The sequence below is a fragment of the Gasterosteus aculeatus genome, chromosome 16 (assembly GCF_964276395.1).
Source record: "Gasterosteus aculeatus chromosome 16, fGasAcu3.hap1.1, whole genome shotgun sequence".
Lineage (NCBI taxonomy): Eukaryota > Metazoa > Chordata > Actinopteri > Perciformes > Gasterosteidae > Gasterosteus > Gasterosteus aculeatus.
The window spans coordinates 15,243,956-15,263,503 of record NC_135704.1 but is presented as its reverse complement, the minus strand read 5'-3'; the positions used below and the strand labels follow the sequence as shown (position 1 = coordinate 15,263,503).

The 19,548-nt window shown below is 43.7% G+C and overlaps 1 protein-coding gene across 1 annotated transcript in view; it reads left to right on the top strand.

The window, feature by feature from the left end:
- Positions 1 to 19,548, top strand: part of lrp1bb (low density lipoprotein receptor-related protein 1Bb) — a 138,415-nt gene that overhangs the window by 23,244 nt on the left and 95,623 nt on the right. The window contains exons 3-13 of the mRNA XM_078091226.1: positions 2,400 to 2,519; positions 3,549 to 3,677; positions 6,794 to 7,051; positions 7,536 to 7,698; positions 11,115 to 11,337; positions 12,440 to 12,632; positions 12,767 to 12,910; positions 14,118 to 14,354; positions 14,618 to 14,798; positions 18,410 to 18,629; positions 18,916 to 19,105. Coding sequence (XP_077947352.1) covers positions 2,447 to 2,519; positions 3,549 to 3,677; positions 6,794 to 7,051; positions 7,536 to 7,698; positions 11,115 to 11,337; positions 12,440 to 12,632; positions 12,767 to 12,910; positions 14,118 to 14,354; positions 14,618 to 14,798; positions 18,410 to 18,629; positions 18,916 to 19,105 — 2,011 coding nt within the window. The 5' untranslated portion in view covers positions 2,400 to 2,446. The remainder of the gene's footprint in view (positions 1 to 2,399; positions 2,520 to 3,548; positions 3,678 to 6,793; positions 7,052 to 7,535; positions 7,699 to 11,114; positions 11,338 to 12,439; positions 12,633 to 12,766; positions 12,911 to 14,117; positions 14,355 to 14,617; positions 14,799 to 18,409; positions 18,630 to 18,915; positions 19,106 to 19,548) is intronic.

The following is a 19,548-nucleotide window of genomic DNA, read 5'->3' as shown; positions in this document are numbered from 1 at the left end:
TCAAATGCTAATGTCTCCGGAAAAAAACAGGGCAGATCACTATGTACCCATCAGAGCAGACATGTGGCTCTCATTTGGTGTGTGTAACTTTCAACCTGCTATTTTCCCCCCGAACCGTCGCCATCGTACCGGCTGATTGTCTTCAATGTTTTTCCGTTTCATTATGGAGCTTCACATGACATTTTGCCCGCACTTAATCGCTTCCATACATGTGTTTAACTACCTTTTAGCTGTGACTCCAGTTTGGCCTTGATAACAGGATTTCTGGCCCACTCTCATTTTGAGCTCAACAGTCAAGAAAAGAAAAGACTTTAAAAGAATTTCATATAAAAATAATAATTAAACTGTGGCCAAGGTTGAAAAATATTATTGTCTTTATAGTTCAGCTCTTCAAACTCAGACTTTCTATGTGTTTCTTGTTTGCTGCATGTTTCTAATGCAGTGTGCATAGTCTGATTGGTACTGACTAGTCAAACATGCACAATACGGAGCTTATTAAAGCAGGATACATGCAATAACTTAGTTAACTTAAATCTCCTTATCAGTGTCACATTATGTCACTGCCGGCCACACTAGAACATGTTGTAACAGCGCTGACCGAGGGGAACATTTTAATGGTCTCTTGTATAATTGAGCTGGAAATACGATCAGGAAATCGTGGGTGTTACAGTTGTTAGTTTATTTTTTTATCCATAAATATGTATATGTGTATATGTGCTTGCTGCTTTCATTTGCATGTCTACAAATGATTTTTTCTTATTTTATGTCTTGGAATTTAAACATCTCTCCTTAATTGGAAGTACAGAGAAAATGAAGAAATCCTAAATGTGTGCAGTATGTCTTGGCATTCTGATGATCTTGCTAACGTAAAGTACGTGATATGTTTATGCCCTTCCTAGCCCCAAAATGTTCATTAATTAAATAAAAACATTTCTTCCAAGCTCATCTACAGTAAATATGATGGTGCATTCTTAGTTAAGATGAATCCCAGTGTGATGTTGGCTCATATACTTGGACTCATAATTTCACTTTTTGTCCTGTGCAGAGTTGTTATTTGTCCTCAAGTGTTAAAACTTCATTTGAGTGCATGCTTGCACATTTATAGCTCATTTTATGTATGTCGAAAACACAGAAAAGTGTGCCTGAAAGTCACACTTTTCCACTGTCTGAATAAATCGAGGAAAGCCGTGTCACGGAATGATTAATGTCAACAACATATCTATTAAACACAGAAAAGCAATACCATGCCTCTCAGCAGGGAGTTTGTTTCCAGATTATCTTCATAGTTTTTTGAGGTACAGCCCTTTCAATAATGTCATCTCTATGAGCGAGTGAGTATAAAAAAAAAAAAAAAATCTGTCTCTCTGTGGTCATTGAAGACCAAAGGCTACTGGGCATTTACCATTTTAATACTTCAGTGTTTGCTTGCTCTCTTATCACCTCAAGAAATAGTTTGCCCCTAAATGAAAATTCAGTTATTTCCCACTCAACCTCCTGTCAGTCAAACTTCCACTGAGGGAAATAATAATATAAAAAGAACAGAACAAATACACAAAAAGTTCACCGCTGTAGTTCCATCTCAACCTGCTGTTTAATATCAATGCCATTATTTTGAGCACACTTCCGTGCTCACTATGTGGGATTTAATGAGGAAGTGTGTAACGTGTGTGTCCATGCCTCCGGCTTGTTACTCAATAACTTGTCGTCATTTCTCATTACTAGATTTCCCTCAGTCTACATTTTATTTTATTATCATCAGTTGACAAATTGGTCTTCTGAAAAAAGCCCTAGCGGAGATTCATACCATTCTGCTGCAAACGATACAATGACACCATTCATCTCGACAAACGTAGAAGACAGTTAGACACTGTGATGAAAAAATGAACTTCCGATAGCTCAGTAAGTGTTAAAAAAGGTCTGATCCACTGACAGGATTCCAAATCAGAGACTGTTTAGTCGTTAAGAAAGTAATGCTAATTGCGGCTTTGATTGGCGCTCAGTCCTCACTACACTGTTGAATGTAAATACACCCTGTCTACAAATGCTTTGTTCCTTTGCCGCAGCATTTCATGATGTCTCAGCACAGAAAAGAGTGATGACAGTCAATGCAAGCTTTTATCTTTTGCTCCGTAACTTGACAATAATTAATGTTCAGCGGTGGCATATCAGTCAGGTTCAATTAAATCCGTGTTTCCGATTCGTATGGAGTGAACAGAACTTAGTTTATTTTTCTTCGCTAAATGACGGGGGAGGGGGAGAAATAGTGACTGAAAAGGCTACGACTTAGAAAATCAAAAGTCATTTTCCATTGCACGTTTCTTTCAACGCCTTTTTCTCCAATCCTCACTTCCTCGCTCGCTTTCCTTCCGCCCCCCCCCCCCCCCTTTCCCTTCCTGCAGAGCTCCTGTCAGCCTGCCACGAGCTCCGGTGCCGCTACGGCTGCGTCATGACGAGAAACGGCACCTTCTGTTTCTGCGCTGATGGCTTTGAGGTCGGCGAGGACGGTACGAGCTGCAGAGGTAGGATTCAGCTGCGCTGGTGGGGGGGGTGGGGCTCTTGCCGCGGAGCCATTCCCTTATTTCCCTGCCTCCTTTCGCCCTCGTCCAAACTTCTCTCAGATGAATAAGCAGGAGGTGCTTGGTATATGAGAACCATTCGTCTGTAGGCACGGCGTCGCGTACAGTGCAATACACCCCAACACACGTGCATACGCACTCGTAGTTTACATATAGCACACATTTTCTCTGTCGCTATCCCTCCCCCTGGGAGGTCTCCCCCTACATACGAGCCACGGGCCTGGTCTCCCCCTACATACGTGCCACGGGCCTGGTCTCCCCCTACATAGGTGCCACGGGCCTGGTCTCCCCCTACATACGTGCCACGGGCCTGGTCTCACCTTACATACGTGCCACGGGCCTGGTCTCCCCCTACATACGTGCCACAGGCCTGGTCTCCCCCTACATACGATCCACAGGCCTGGTCTCCCCCTACATACGTGCCACAGGCCTGGTCTCCCCCTACATACGTGCCACAGGCCTGGTCTCCCCCTACATACGTGCCACGGGCCTGGTCTCCCCCTACATACGATCCACAGGCCTGGTCTCCCCCTACATACGTGCCACGGGCTTGGTCTCCCCCTACATACGTGCCACAGGCCTGGTCTCACCCTGCATACGTGCCACGGGCCTGGTCTCAGACTGCCAGCGAGCATGCCACAAAGTAAGAGTTGTGGTGTCTTCCTTGGACTCTGCACATACATCATACCAGCAACATGGCACACAGGTGCATACTTGTACCTGTAGGAAGGGGTGTAACAACGTGGCTTCTTGAATTTGATCGTGTTAGGGGAAGACGTGAGAGCGAGAGAGAGAAAGAAGAGAGAAGGAGGGGTTTATAGGGTACCGCAGTTCCAAAAAAGGCTCATCGGTTCTAAAAGTAATTATGCCTGAGGTGCCACAGTGAGGCCACATTTAGTATACTTTATGTATTTGGGTCATGTTTGAGCACACCTAATTTGTTACAAATGACTCTCTTCCGTTTTCTATAAGATCATGATGAATGTGCCATGTATGGCGCATGCAGCCAAACCTGCACGAACACCTACGGGTCATACGGATGCAGCTGCACAGAAGGATTCATCCTGCAGCCCGACAGGAGATCTTGCAAAGCCAAACAAGGTGAGCGGCACTCTTGCATTGTGAAACAATTTAATTTTGCACAGTATGGATGTTTCACTTCTAATAATAAGCTTGGCGGGGTCGTTGGAGCTTGGCATCGCCTCGACGTTCAATAGCTTCTCTGGGGTAAGATGAATGTGGTTTAGCGGTGACCACATCTATCACCCACATGAGAATGGGTAGACGTGGTCAGGCCAGGATAATGATAAAATTAATGAGCATGTGATTTTAAGTGGGAGCAGTCTGGAGTATTTTGTGCGCAGACAATGCCCAGCGTCAGACTGATTTATGTTAACAGATCTATCCGAATGAGTAAAACGGCCTACTTAGAAATAAAACAACCCAAAGAGCTTCTTGTGTTTTGGTGGTCCTTCGTTCTTCTCTGCGTAAACGCGTTAACCTTGTGCTGTGTATTTTTGTGTTGCGCATTGAACCACGAAGTGAAGCGGATTTTTTTTGTAAGGGTGTTGTCACTATATATGGGTTGAAAATAGCCGGAGGCCCAACACACCTAGCTGGGGAGAACACTACTGTTGCCGCTTTTAATCAATGTGACTTAAATCCTACCAGGAATAAAGTGAATATGATTACCCATAAACTTAACTGAACCCAATGCTCACATGCATTAATATTAATTCCGCAGAGAGCGATAGTGGTACAGGGATAACTACGGGGTTACCATTAGTTGTAGCAGCTCATGAATATAAATGTCGGATAGAGCTCTCTGTGGCTAGAAGATGAGGAGTAGCAGGGAATGAAAAAACATATCAATGTGTTGAGCGTAAGATGGAGCTCAGCAGCACAGATGTTATTTTTGAGGTCTTAATATTGAAGGGGTTTAAATTAAAGTTTCAAGATTTTGTATTTTGTTATGCTTCTTGTATTCCTTGCATAATAATACCTCTAAAGCATGCCGAGGATTTTAACGTCTGCTTGCTGATGAACTTACAGTAGGTAGTTCAGTCAGTGAAGTGTGGGTTTATTTCATGTTGCAAGAAATATCTGTACAATCCTATACAATAATATGCCAAGAATCTAAGCAGACCAATCTCTGCTAATTTTAATGATTCCCTCTATCTTTGCATGTATTAGGTTAGTTAAGTTACATTAGAAAGCTTTTTTAAACCCTATTGGGGAAACTTGTTTGGCACCAAAAACAGTTCATACACCCAGTAGACCTGGTTCCCGCACTGCACAGCACATGTTGGATGAAAGATCACAAGCTCTTTGTGATGATGTAGATGAACAATTCTGCTCCACACAAAGCCATTTCATTTTTAAATCATATTTGCATAAAGCGGTCACAAAGCTGCTAACATCACTAAATAGCAAATTACACAGGACTGTTGTAAAAATAAAAGTTCTTTTTTACAAAGATTTACTCCTAGGAACAAAAATTCTAAAAAACGTTCTTTGAATAATGGGGTCTTCTAAGGACTCCCCCTTAGAGGTTAAGACTAGATCCTAGTTAGCATCCAAGTTCTTCTCAAAGGATCTGAGCCCTCAAAAAAAAAAACTTGTTTTAAGAGGCTTAATAGCTTCTCAAGCAGAGGCGAATAATGCCGTAAAGACAAAGCGGCGGGAGAGTTATTCTCCAAACACTGAACGAGTGAGATAATGGAGCACTATGGATCCGATCGTGCAGTGATAATGTTTTTTGTCGATCTAATTAGAATGTGCTCAGATCTCGCAAACACCGCAGCGGCATTATAAGTTATCACAATACAAAAATATCTGGCAACTCGTCAAACGCAACAGTGGTCGCAGGCTACTACATGAACAGGCCTCTGTTTGAAATCTGCGTGTAGGCGACTTTCTAGGAAGGTCTGCGGCCCAGAACTTTTCTCTGTTAAACACGTGAGCCAAAAAAATCCACCACGCAAACACAAACCCAAACACAGCCGCGTGTCATCGGTCATTTTTAGAAACTAAAGGTGCCTCACGATAAGTGTGTTCTAGGTTAGCTTTGCTATTCTCTCCGCACACCCTAACATTTCTCATGCTCGACAGGCTAGACGAAAGAGCCCGGTCGGATCCCCCGTGCGCCCACGAGTGTGGGAGAAATATGTGTGGCTACTCAGGGTTGATTCAGAGGGATGAGCGGAAGCCGTTATGGGAGCCGGCGTTCTGATGCGCCGCCTATATTAGCAGGCCGGCCCTTGACTTGGACCGTGTGTGGAAGGTTGGGATAAGTAAGGGCCCTTTTTAGCGGGTGAAGCTGATAAAGCCGCTTATCTCGCTGTTGCCGCTACAGACCGTCTTTCCCTGACTTGACTTATTCAACTATAAAGCGAGGAATATCGGTTTCTCCGTCCGTCTGTCCGTTCTCCGCATATCTCGAGAAGCGCTCTTCTGATCGCCTTGGTTGGGGGTATTTTTGGGTTCCCATGGAGTTTTTTTTCTCTTTTTTTTTCCGATTTAAGTGTAATCCAAACGTGCACCACTTTCAATATGAAACAACGGAGCTTCATGGCGTGTCTTCTGCAGCTGGCGCACATCAGCCGAAGCAGTGACTGCTGCTAATTTTTTTCTTCTCATAAAGGTTTTGCTGTAGTCAATATGACACCATTGAGATTAGGGATGCAACGAGCTGGCCTCTGCTACCCGCTCTCATGTCTCATACATATTGCCTTATATATATATATATATATATATATATGATCTGATTTAAAACTCTTAACTTTGAAAAAAATAAAGTAAAAGCGCCACAATGAAAGAAACTTAATACCAGCACGATGTCCCTACAAATACCTGATGTCTGTTCAAGGATGGGACTTACTGTATAATTGACCATGCAGAAAAGTTTAATGAATTTTATTTCAATTATTTCAGGATTTGTTAGTGCGATCAAAATCTGTAATGTGGTCATTTTAGTGAGTAAATGTAATCGTCAACTAATAGTTAAGTTGCAAAGGAGGAGCAGTAAGAAGTATTTTCTATGAAACAGCAGTAACAGTTAACTCTGTTAAGCTTCCGAACAGGCTTTCAAACAGACGGTTTCATGACTTCTCGGTGTCTTTTATTGTCTCGTTTTTCTTGAGTATTGAGAAATTGGTCTGCCATCCAAACTCTTTCCTTGTCCTTGGTCAACAAACACATTTTCCCTTTCTCGCCAGATCTCGGTGACAGCCGTCCAATGCTACTCATCGGTGGCTCGGATCGTATTGTCATCACCCATCTCAATGGAACAGGCCTCCAGCCCCTGAGGTCCCTGAGTGTAAATGGAACACTGGCGTTGGATTTCCAGCACCACCAGGAAAGCGTATGCTGGGCTCTGTCCACAGGGTCGGCTGGGCACCTCCGCTGCGCCGAAACGAGGAACCTGCGCGGCTTCACGAGGGAACGAGAAATAATAACACAGCAAAGTTTGCAGCGTACGTATAGATCCCATCTCTTACAGCACCCTCAAATCATGAACGCTTCCCCCTAACCGGATAGTCATCCGCCTTCCATCTCCCCCCCGTATTTCCTCTCACCCTCTTACCTGTGAGCTGACTCGATATCGCTTTATTATCTGTGTGGTTGAAGGCGGGTTAGCCTCAGCGGTTTGGGCCAAAACGTTTTCCCCCCCACAGCGGCCCTTTGAACCTGCAGGTTTCGCCTGCTGTGATGCTCACAAAGTTGAGCTGGTCAAGATTCTCACAAATAGCAAACCATTTGTTAAATGTGTAAGGTCTGTACTTGCAATCGTGTCACTTTTAAAAGGCATTTTTTAAATTGCATTATGTTAGAGTTACGTTCTGAGATATTGATTCTTCTTTCTTGAATGTCTTTGCTTGGTAGACATGCAGGTGAAGAAATGTTTTCAAGCGTTTCATAGCACATTTAAATACACCTAACCCAACTTGCCTGTTGCAGATGTGGAGAACATGGCTATCGACTGGCTGACGGGCAACTTCTATTTTTTGGACCGCATCACGGACAAGATATTTGTTTGTAACCACGGTGGGGACACGTGTGTTACTATCCTACAACTAGACCTGCTAAACCCTAAAGGAATAGCTCTGGATCCTCTAATGGGGTGAGTGCTCAGGAGCCCCATGTGATATGCCTTCTCCAAAAGTACGACACGGCTCATTTATCATCATGCATCTTGTGTTAAAAAATAAAACATTCACGGAAGAAGAGAAAAAAAAAATCGCTGCATAGCAATTGAGCGGTTTGGATGAATGAGAGTGAGTTTCCATGAAGGGATTTAAATGATTCCCTGTCTTTCGACTCAGCCCTCCTCCCTCTGAGCTGTGTAATTTGGTGGATAGCTGGTGATGCTTCAGACATCTTCTACTGTCGAGACATTAATTTGTATTCACTGATTTCACCCCACATCACTCAGTGAAAAAAGGCCCCTTCAGGACTTTCCATTACGTGATTTTTGTCTCTGTGGAGATCATAGAAAAAAGCTGAACAACTGCGGAGGGAAAAATATCCCCACACCTCTCACAGTGAGAACTGAAACATCTACACCATGTGGTTGACAGGCACACAGAGCCTATTATAGGGGTTCTGTGTGTCATCATGCAGAAAAACAAAAGAAAACAAAACAAAAAAATTAAATAAATTGCATCCGGCAGCTGTAGCAGAGTGTGAAACCACGTTCAGTAGCTCACAGCCTTTTCTACCCTCTTCTTTCCAGTCAGCCAGACAATAGCTGGGCCATTATATCACATTCATGAAAGGACACATATAAAGGATGGAGCGCATTTGAGCGTTATTTTAGAAACCTTGATGCACTAATTCTGGTGATGTGTCTTTTCGTTGCAGTATTTGTGACCGCCTCTAATAACAATGAATGACATGCTTTGTACCAATTCTACAAAGGTCGCACCCAAACATTGAATCTCAACCTATTAGTTTGAAGCAGAACTACATTTCATCACTACTGCTCATCTGTGGCTGTCTATTTAAACTGCAAAAAAAAATGCCACCAAAATAATTAGCTGCTGTTTTCTTGATGACGTAGACGGTTTATATCTGGTTGGCATCGTCTCCTGATTCTCATTAAATGCCGTTCATTATACAGCAGTGCCTCCCTCACTCTATAGTTTCTATTTAAGCGAGTTGTAAGGCTTTTTTTTTGGTGTGGATTTTTCATAATCACACATGACTCAGACACATTCATGCAAGGGCCCACTCCGTATGCAGGCTGCTGGCTGGAGATTCACTGTGTAAGACACAGAAGCTGGCCAAGGCCTCCTTCTGGCTCTAATTGGTGAGAGATGTACGACTGTTTCTGAAGAAGCCTGTCTGAGAAAGGTCTGTCAGGCTGAAGCATTGGAGTGAAAACACAATAAGTCAGGGAGGTGTTCGAAAGCTGCTGCACAGTGTGAGAAACAGTGTTTATAGAACATGCTCTCGTTTTGGCACTCCTCTTTTTGATTGTCTCTTTGTGCTTATCAGATAATACATTTTTTACTTTGTATTAGGGAAGCCTTTTGATTAACAAACCTTTCCGCTTCTCTGTACAAAGCATTTTGCAAGGCAGTATTGTCGTGCTAGAGTAAAACGCGTGGGATCTGTTTATAGCTGCCACAGTGATATTGATTCATTGCCTTTGAATGATGAATGTGCAAATTACCATAACCAACATCGTCTGATCTGTAGATCCCGTCAAAGTAAAGCCTCTGTACATTTTTTACAGAATGGTATTTGAAAACACAAATATAAAAAGCAACCTTTTAATTCAGAGAAAAGGGTTTCATGTTCTTTGAGATCGAAAAAACGCTGCCCCGATCTTTTACAGGTGACCCTTATTTTGGTTAAAATGCAAATTGCATTGCAGATAAATTGTACAGCAGATACTTTTAGTTGCTGTTGCTGTTTGTTTGGGGGTATTTTAACGGTACATTGCACACTGAAAACTGGCAATCTAAAGAAAGCAGCTGAAGGAAATTATGTACTTACCACCAGAGTATAAAATAGATGCAGCAAGTAAGACATTTCAAGAAACAATTTTGAGTATGCATTTCATTGTTGGTGTCCATTCAGTCTTCTGTTTTGCTGTTAGACCCATACTCATTTTACTGGTCCCATGCCTCTTATTATATCAGGTGTGCGCAATTCCACAAATCCAACCCCGATCCCATTGGAGCTGCAGAATGCACAAATACAGCATCAGCACCACCTTAATCCCGTCGTTCGTATGCCACATGGTGGTGCACCTGTTTGTGGAGCTGGCTTCCTTGCTGACGCCGACAGTTTTTCAGCGCATCCTGGTCTCGGGTTCAAAGGGCAGCCCATCTCTCCCCGGACTTGACTCGTGGAGATTAAGTCGGCATCCCGCCGCTCTGCGACTCGCTAGCTCGTTATCGCTGGAGGTCGTTGGAGCTCCGTCCTGTCGCAGCCAAAGCGAGACAGCGCGGGAAACACTTTTGCATTTGAGTTGCGTGCAGAGCCGAGCGGGTTTTTTGTGCTTAGTAACAGGCCGTGGATTTTAGGGCTAGTCCTCCACTCGCGGCCTGCTTCTTTAACAATTGATTGGCCACCCTTCCTCAGAGTTTCTGGGGTACTGAATTGTTTTGCTGCTCCGTGCGTCACACATTTTCAATCATTTCACGTCTACCTACACACCCTGAGGTGCTCCACAGCGTGCCTTCTAACTGGCCCCAGAATTACCACAAAAGAAATGTAGAAATGCTGCTTTTACTGCGTCTGCCTCCAGGTTCTTGTGTCCCTGTTTATCAGAGGAAACCTCTCTGAATACTTTTCAAAAGGCATTTCGATACATCCTGATGCAGTTATTTTAGCACTAAATCTTTCTTTTATCTAGCATACACTCATTTTATGTGTTGTTTAAATAAAGTTTAAAACACATCACACAACTAATAACATTGCTTTTCTCTTACTGCTTTGTCTTTTTGTTGCTATAAAACTCAATTCATGATTACTATTGGGAATAAAAAGACAAACTTTCAAAACCAACCCATGATATTCTCTATCATAATGATGGTATGGCTATCTGTTCACAGCTGTTGGAAATAAATAAAAAGTAAGCATACTCTATTTACTCCAACAGCAGTTACTTCTTGACACTGTACTTGGCGGATTCAGTTTTAATCTTGTTCAATGTAAATAAATGTGACGTAGCACCACCTGGAGCTTCAGTCCAGCATACCTTCTCCACCGGTGCCTGTTAGAACCATAAATTGTCCCCGTTGAACAAAAACTGAGCACTACTGGAGTGTATTCTCTTTTAATTTTGGTTTGAATCGTCAACCACAAACTTAATTTGTCATCTGTTTTGGTCCTCATTGAATTTAATTCCATATCCTTCTGGGCAGGTAGAACATATTGACTCCAATTTTATCCATGATTGTCAGCAAAATACTGTTTCAAATAAACACTTGCTTTATCAGAAGAATTTAATATGGGGAAATCAAATGGTGGAGTACTGAGGTTTTGACTCTCCGCTAAACACTCCAACACCCCCGCTGCCCGCAGAATGCTCTTCTTCACTGACTATGGGAACGTTGCCAAGGTGGAGCGCTGCAACATGGACGGCACTAATCGGACCCGGCTGGTGGATTATAACATCGAGCAGCCCACCGCTGTGGCATTGGACGTGGTCAAGAAGCTGGTGTACTGGGCAGACGCCTACCTGGATTACATCGACGTGGTGGATTACCACGGCAAGAACAGGCACACCGTTGTCCACGGGAGCCAAGTGAGTGTCACATTTCACTTTTCTTTTCTCTCGCGGGATTCGTTGAGGACCAACTTGGGTGGGAATCTGAATAGACAGTTTGCTTCTCTTATCGGTGCTGTGTTCTTCGTTTAAGAGACTGCAAATTGTTTTGTGAGGGAGGCTTTGTAATTTTCTGATTCAGGGCACCATGCATTATCATTGAAAGACAGGTGGTATATTCACGGCTTGTTGTTATAATTTCCTCCTCATTTTCATTAAAAAGGTCTTTTGAATAGGGATGGTTAATGAATTGAAGGCACATGTGGTGCTGGGCTCTAAATGAGCATATCAAGAGTCCCTTTCCTGTAGTACACTCTGGAAGCCTTTCATCATAGATGATGACTATTCATTAAAAGGCCTTTTCAAGCAACTTGGTACTTAGATGCTTTCCCTTTATGAGGAAAGAAAAATGTGCATTTAAATACCAAATTTTTCAGGCAGGTGTTATTTGCATAATATGGCCTCCTTGCATGTGCATGGCAAGTGCGTATTTTTCCCCCGTCATAGCCTATGGTGTCATGTCATTTCCCAAACAATGTGAATTTCCACGACATTGATGTACGGATTGTCGCTCCTCATCGTTATGATCTTTTTCATAATTTTTTTTTTAGACTTCAGACTTTTAATCCTTATTTCTTTTCTCAGTCCCACAAACTTTGCCCCAATTCTTTTTAATTTTAGAGTGGCCAAATTGAAATATTTTGTTCCTTTATTTATTCTGACGCATGTTTATCGCGCCCCCCCTGGAGTAAAAGTGTGACGCGGTGAGTTCAGGTGTTCCTTCCTGTGAACACAGCTCATCCAGGCATGGCGTGTCGCGTTAGCATCGGCCTGCTAAATGTAGCACGCAGGCCGTGCTGTCGTGGCCAGTGGTCTCCCTACGGAGTCCCGCTTTGATGCCGTGTGGGCGGCCAAATATACAGACAGCCCTTTCCCAGAACCCCGGCGCTTGCCGCATGATGAAGTTAATGAAAGCTATTTTTATTGTGGTTGTCTCCTGTGATTTGACTTATTTTTTTACTTCAGGCTTTGTGATGTGAAAAACACAAAACAAACACCGGGGGGTCTTCTTGTTTTGCAGGTAACATACATTTATGCATTAGCTGTGTTTGAGGACTACCTTTACGCTACCCAATCTGACCCCTCCAAAGGGAGTTACCCTGTGGAGCTTCTACGGATCCACAGGTTCAACATCACAGCGGAGAGCAGGACATTAGCAAGCCTGGGGAATACCAGAGGACTCCGTGTTTACCACAAACTCACCCAGCCGAAAGGTAAAGGACACTTTTTTTGTAGAAAACATGAGCAAGTGTATGTCTTCTCAGAAGCCGGAGTCTGTGTGAGTGCAGAAAAAGGATGCTTCGTTGGCTTGTAATGATTTATCTGTCGTTTATGATTATGTCCACAGCGAGGAGTCAAGCATGTGAAATAGATTCATACGGAAAGCCGGGCGGATGTTCCCATATCTGCCTTCTGAGTGGCAGCTACAAGTCCAGAACCTGCCGCTGTCGCACCGGCTACAGCCTAGGCTCCGATGGACAGTCCTGCAAAAGTCAGTACATATCTCTTACTACATATCTCATAAAAATGCACATATTTTATTGCTAGTATTTCCTGTTGGTGATTAACAAGAATCTCAACTTACGCCTGAAATAAAACGGTATGCATGGGTGGCCTTTTTCACACTGGCATGTGCCTGTAAAGGTAATGTGTCATATCAGAGGCGATAGTGCCGCACATACCTCGGCCATAGACTGACAGTGATAAAGATGGCCGCCGGTGGACGCTCCGCTATCGACCTGTTGCAAGCCTGATTGATTATAATCATAATGAGGATTTAAGTTTGTCTGTATTTTTTTGGCTGGTCTGATCAATTGCTGGACATTGTGAACTTGACAATAAAAGCAGAGGATCAAATTGATGACACAATCTGAGGGCCCACTACTGTTCGATCGGGGTAACAAAGCGTTGGGGAGCTTGCCGTGACATATTTGATTTATTCCCCCCTCAAAGATGTTCTGATGACACCAGCTATCTTTCTTTTGGTCGCGCTTTCCGTCTCCCTAAGCATAATGAGATTCGGTGCTAAATGGTGGTGCTTCTTCATACAGCAGTCACTGTGGGGTTTGATATCTGGGTCTCTTGCAGCGCTTAATTGTTTCCTGGGTAGTTGGTCTCTCTCTCTCTCTCTCTCTCTCACTCTCGCAAAATGATAAATTGAAGTGAGGCATGTGTGGTCCTCACCCCCAGCATCCCAGTCTCTCGGGTAGGGGCTGAGAGCGAGGAGAGGTCTGCTTCTCTCACTGGAAGCCCTCCTTCATTTCTCCTCCCGCCTCTTCGGCGGATCCCAAAAGGGTTCGAGAACACACAACCCCCTGAGCGGCTGACGGGCCACAGAGGAGCTGCCTCAGCTTTCTGGGTCTCTCTGTTTGCCTTTCCACACAGACGGCGTGCTATTTTAGATGAGAAGCTGTGCTCACAGCCAAGGTAAGTATTGCCATTGTCTGTAGTCTCAAGCGTTATCCCTGTCCCACTGTCAAGCCTCCAGCTTTGTAGCAGGAGCGTGATTGAAGGGGGGGAGTAAAGTCATTGGCACAGATTACTGCCTCCATTAATGTGAATGGATGGCCCTGGCTCCAGCTCACATATAAGAACAACGTGGCCGGTAAGAGGGTTTAATGCTGGGATCAGCATTGAGGAATTAGACCAATTAATTGACAATAACAGTAAAAATGGGTCCGTCCTCTCTTGCTTTGCAGAGCCCAAAAACGATCTGTTCCTGTTCTACGGTAAGGGGCGTCCCGGGGTCATCCGAGGTCTGGATATGAATATAAAGTCAAGCGATGAGCACATCGTGCCCATCGAGGACCTGGTCAACCCTCGAGCAATCGACTACTATGCAGAAACGGGTCACATCTACTTTGCTGACACCACCAGTTTCCTGATTGGCCGACAAAAAATAGATGGAAATAGCAGAGAGACTATACTCAAAGATGGTGGGTCCAAATGTATTCTTCATGCTTATTTGCAGCATTTTTCTAGAATGAATTAAACTGAAATTGTGCATTATTTTAAATGAATAATTCTTTGCTGGCATTAATGTAATGTTGGAGCCTTTTCACATACACTTACTACTCACAACATAGCTGTGTTGTACTGCATTTTTTTTAAACAACAAGTACTCAATAAAAGTGTCAGTACCGCATGAAGAGAATGTGATGTATATTCTGTGATTCTGTTGAATTCTTTTCTGTTGTAGAACTTGATAATGTTGAAGGAATCTCAGTCGACTGGATCGGGAATAATTTGTATTGGACCAACGACGGCTACAGGAAGACTATCAGTGTTGCCAGATTGGAGAGAGCCTCCCAGACCAGGAAGACGCTGCTGGAAGGGAATATGTCACATCCCCGGGCCATCGTTGTTGACCCTCTTAACAGGTCAGGAGAAAACCGAAATCACAGTGGGGGATTTTTATCAAAGCGACACTTCCAAAACATCCAATAGCCAGTAGCTAGAAAAAAAGGTCAGCGGTCGATCCGCGCTTCAATGATCAAGAAGGATGAAAAGCAACCCAGTGCGTCATCCTGGTTTTCACTGATTGTCTACCTTGTCTCTTCTTGATTGAGGAAGTAAAATATTTACAGTACAAAAGTTGGGACACACTCTTTCATTGAATGAGAACACGCCTCATAACCTTTGACTGGCACTGTATCTTTCCATCTATTTTATCACTGTGGGGAAGGGAACGAATCTTGTGTGTGTGCATAATGTGTCTCTGGAATCCTGTAGGAGCCCAGTGGGCTCTAGCGGGCCCAGTGCTGAGGGTCCAGACCAGGGAGTTGGGGGAGCAAGGTTTCGTGGAGTCTCCGGCAGAGCTTTGCACCGCTTACCCAGCAGTATCCTGCCAAGGCTCCGCCCCTCAGTCCGACTCTGTTCTTCATATCAGCTTAGCGTCAGCTAATGCTATCAGCTAGCTACTGGTTGACAATTGCTTTTATTGAATTGATAAGAAGGACCGACCTAAAGCGCCTTAGTTTCGAGCTTTAGGACAACTGACCGAGCTGCATCGTTTGCTGCAGTGGTTAGAATATGTTTACACTGCTAATACAAGCAAGCAGCTCAAAGACGGTTTATCGGGTATAGAAATTAATCAGTAGTGATCCCGCAGAATTTTTTTGGTTGTAGCGTGTGTTTGGAAAACTGTATTTGTCTGTGTTTATGTGCTTTACAAAAAGGGAAATATAATTGACAACCGAAATCAAATATGCAGCTGCACTTTTCGAGGCTGTTTTTTATAACTTCTTTGGGTTCTGAAGTGGCAAACACATAACATCAGTTTTCTCTTCTGACTCTTTTTGAAGATATAAATATCACTTTGCCTCAAATGTTAATCCTGGAGATCATCGTTTTAGCACACATCTGCTTGCACTGATGATCTCATCATGTGTAAATGTAAACCAGCATGGTTAAAGTTAGAGAACATCTGCTGTTCTAAAATAGTACACGCTGGAACTTAAACCAAAGCTAGCAGCTCGTTGACCAATTAACCATTTTCATGGTTGTTTCTCCTCCTTTTTTCCTGGATCATCTCCTCCCCACTCCTGTGTGAATTTATATATGTAGGAAATAACCAGCAGAGATGGTATTTAACATATTGAGGAGATGCTGCAAAGCTCAAATTCATTGAGCGTCTTAAGGATCTTAAGGATTAACACTCTAAGGCTTAAATCGTATTAACACGAACCGAATCCATAGCAGTCAGAGATTAGTTTTAGAGCCTCGAGAGGGTTGTTCCAAACATTCCGCCGTACACAGCTGTTTCACTGCTGTAGGTAAATACACCAAACCTAAACCCAAAATGATCCATACCCGATTTGCATATTCGCCTCGTTCCCCTGACATTTGTCCGTACCTAACTATGCAAGTCCACAACAAAGTTGTTCACTCTTTGCCTTCATCTCCTCCCCCGACCACACTGATTCAAACAGCCAAATACAAGTCACAGTGTTGCAGACTGCACATTGAAGGAAATAAAAGACATTGATTTTGAAACATGAAATCCACACCGTGATCTCGTTTTAAGGAGGAATCCAATAGAAACAACTTTGAGGAGAAAACAACCATACACCACACATACCATAAACTGACACTAATGAGAAAACAACATGCTGGTGTGGTGTCAAAATTTCAGCCCTGAGAAGACGGCGTTCTGGGTGGAGAATATTACGTCATTTTTTTTTTGGTTGTAAAAGGATTAATAACATTTGCTCCGACCCTCCTGCCGACGGCAAAACTGATTAGCGAAGCTAGTTTTGGGCCTCCGAGGGAGCGTTCAGCCTAAACCCGACAGGCCTTTGATCTCTATCTGCTCCGCTGAGAGAGTCTCTTCAGGTAAAAGAGATGCACCTCTCCGACTGATCTCTCGGCTGCGTTCTCGCCACCTTATTTTCTGCTCTGTTTGTCGCCTCTAGTCTGTGTTGACAAGATAAGGACTCCTGGTGTCAACTTAGCAGTGTCACGACTCTCTCTCTCTCTCTTTGCCACATTATGAATGTCATACATGTAGTCACACATCATGTAAACGACACGCGTGTTTCGTAAAACACAGAATAGCAGATGGCGTTTAATGAAAAAAGTGTGTTTTTATGTATTAATACATTGAATATGAAAATGCGAAAAAACAGGTAACTACAATTCAAGGACAACGTTTCCCTAAATCCAAAGATATTTGTATTACTGTTAGAGAGAAGTAACACAAATATCCCCTAAATGTCCCCATTTGAAATGCTACAAGCATTAAGGCGTTAACTTTAGTTAATTCATTTACCGTAGTTATTGCAGCTCTACACACATGGAATAAATAGTATCCACATGTTTGTTATATTCAAAAGAATGGAAGATGTATCTACTTTCTCCTTTTCATGACGATGCAAGTACACAATCTCTTCATCAGTCCATCCCACCCGGTGTCGATACGGGTCTCAGTGCACGTATGTCTGTGTGTGTGTGTGTGTGTGTGTGTGTGTGTGTGTGTGTGTGTCTGCTTGGAAGTGAGCAGCATTACTTAATAATTCATGGAATCGTAAAGATGGCTTCAAGACAGAGAGTCTTCATTTACCTCCATATCCCATTCTGTTTCATCTGCCCTTAGCCAGCCCTCCGTCACTGATGAGAAACGGCGGGGGGGTTGGGCGGGAGTCACGTGGCGCCGTCAGCAACAGTCAAACAGAGCACATCCCCTGGGCATGGTTACTACAGAACAGATCATGTCAAGTCGTTGACCCAATCACGTTTCAAATACCACGAGCCCACTGAGGGTTGCCGTGTCTGCGTACACAGGATACATTGATATGGTCTTTTCCTCTTTTTTTTTTGGTGTGGTGGGTGGGTGCGGGGGGGGGGCTGATATGAGACTTCTAACTTTGCCTTGATGTGCAGTCAAGCAGCACTTTAACTTGATAAGCCTGAATAACTTCTTCAGCTACGATGCACTCTCTTTTAAATGTCTGGGAGCTTTGATTATTTGGTTTTTACACATGGGAACTCTGGATATCAGTTTATTTCAATTTCAGTGGGAATACTCTTGTCATGATATTAGTTTTCTAAAAAAAACAGTAATTCAGTAGTACCGGTTGTGTTGTACCGGTCTCTGTAATATTCACTGGGGAGCACAGTCTCAGTCACCTTCCCATGGGTGCACAGAAGCGAACCCGTTTCAAACTGTGATACCGAATACATCATTTCCAGAGAAGCCCGCAGAAACGTGCCGTCAAGTGTATGCTGATTGATAAGAAATCAGAGCAGGAGGAAGCTGATGAACGGAGCGTGGAGCGCAACCATCCAACATCAATGTGTCAAGGCCAGGGATGAATGAGGAGACAGCTGAAATAAAGTGCCCTGGATTAAATGTGCAATGTGATCAGCGTTTGGACGGATCTGAGGCAGACTTGTACATGATGCCCCGAACGTTAGCAATGCTTTATTTCATCAGATTCACTGTGCGGTGATTGTGTGTGTGTGTGTGTGTGTGTGTGTGTGTGTACGATAGCTGGATGTACTGGACGGACTGGGAGGAGGACGAGGTCAATGACAGCATCGGGCGGATAGAGAAAGCCTGGATGGATGGGTCCAACCGTCGCATTTTCGTCACCTCCAACATGCTGTGGCCTAATGGTCTGACTCTGGACCACAGCACTGGTACCATGTACTGGTGTGACGCCTACTATGACCACATCGAGAAGATTCAACTCAATGGGACCGGGCGAATGGTGAGTTTCATTATGTAAAGATCACAACGACAAGCCCTGCATCCCGCATTTTAATTATTAGCAAATTCTATTTAATCCATGCCAAATGTCTAGCAAACGTCACTCTAAGTACAAAGCGGTGTGTTGAATTAATTTGTGCTGAGAAATGAAATCGTGTGCTGTGATCACATCATTTCTCAGGCAGCTGGAACCTTGTTGGAGATAATGGATCCCTTTGGTGCTCATGGCACATTTCCTTAGCCCTCCTAATCTCTTGATTAACATACGTGTTGGCTTCATGTTGCAGGTGGTGTACAATGGAAAAGAGCTCAACCATCCGTTCGGAATCTCTCATTATCGTAATTTCATCTTTTGGACGGAGTACATGAACGCCTCGGTCTTCCAGCTGGACTTGACCACGGGCGATGTCACTCTGCTGCGGAGCGAGAGACCACCGCTGTTCGGCCTACGCGTCTACGATGCGCTGAGTCAGCAAGGTTGGCGGCTTTTCCTTCGTTCACCTGCTGACCCACTGACGGAGAGAGTTTTCCTGCTCTGTACTGTTTGTCCACGCAGTTTCATAGCGCATGGTTGAGTGAAACACACACTACACATTTCATTGTGCTGCTTTCATCAACAGTGACTGTCTTAGAATCACTTGGGGATCTTCTCTACGGCCGAGGTTTGAAGGGGTCTCCTCAATCCCGTAGCAAATTATGATGGATTCATGCTGTTAGAAAGCTGAACGAAAGTCGTAAAGTAGGCATGTAAAGTCAGTTCTCGGACATCTATGACCAGGAGAGGTTGATGCAATTGCTGTAGACATGATAATACACATGCAGTTTTAATCATTTCAAAGGAAGTGGGTTTAAACTAATGGCATGAGTTAGTTTTGAACAGATTTTCATTTAAAAGCTGTAAAGCGATGGAAGTAGGAAAG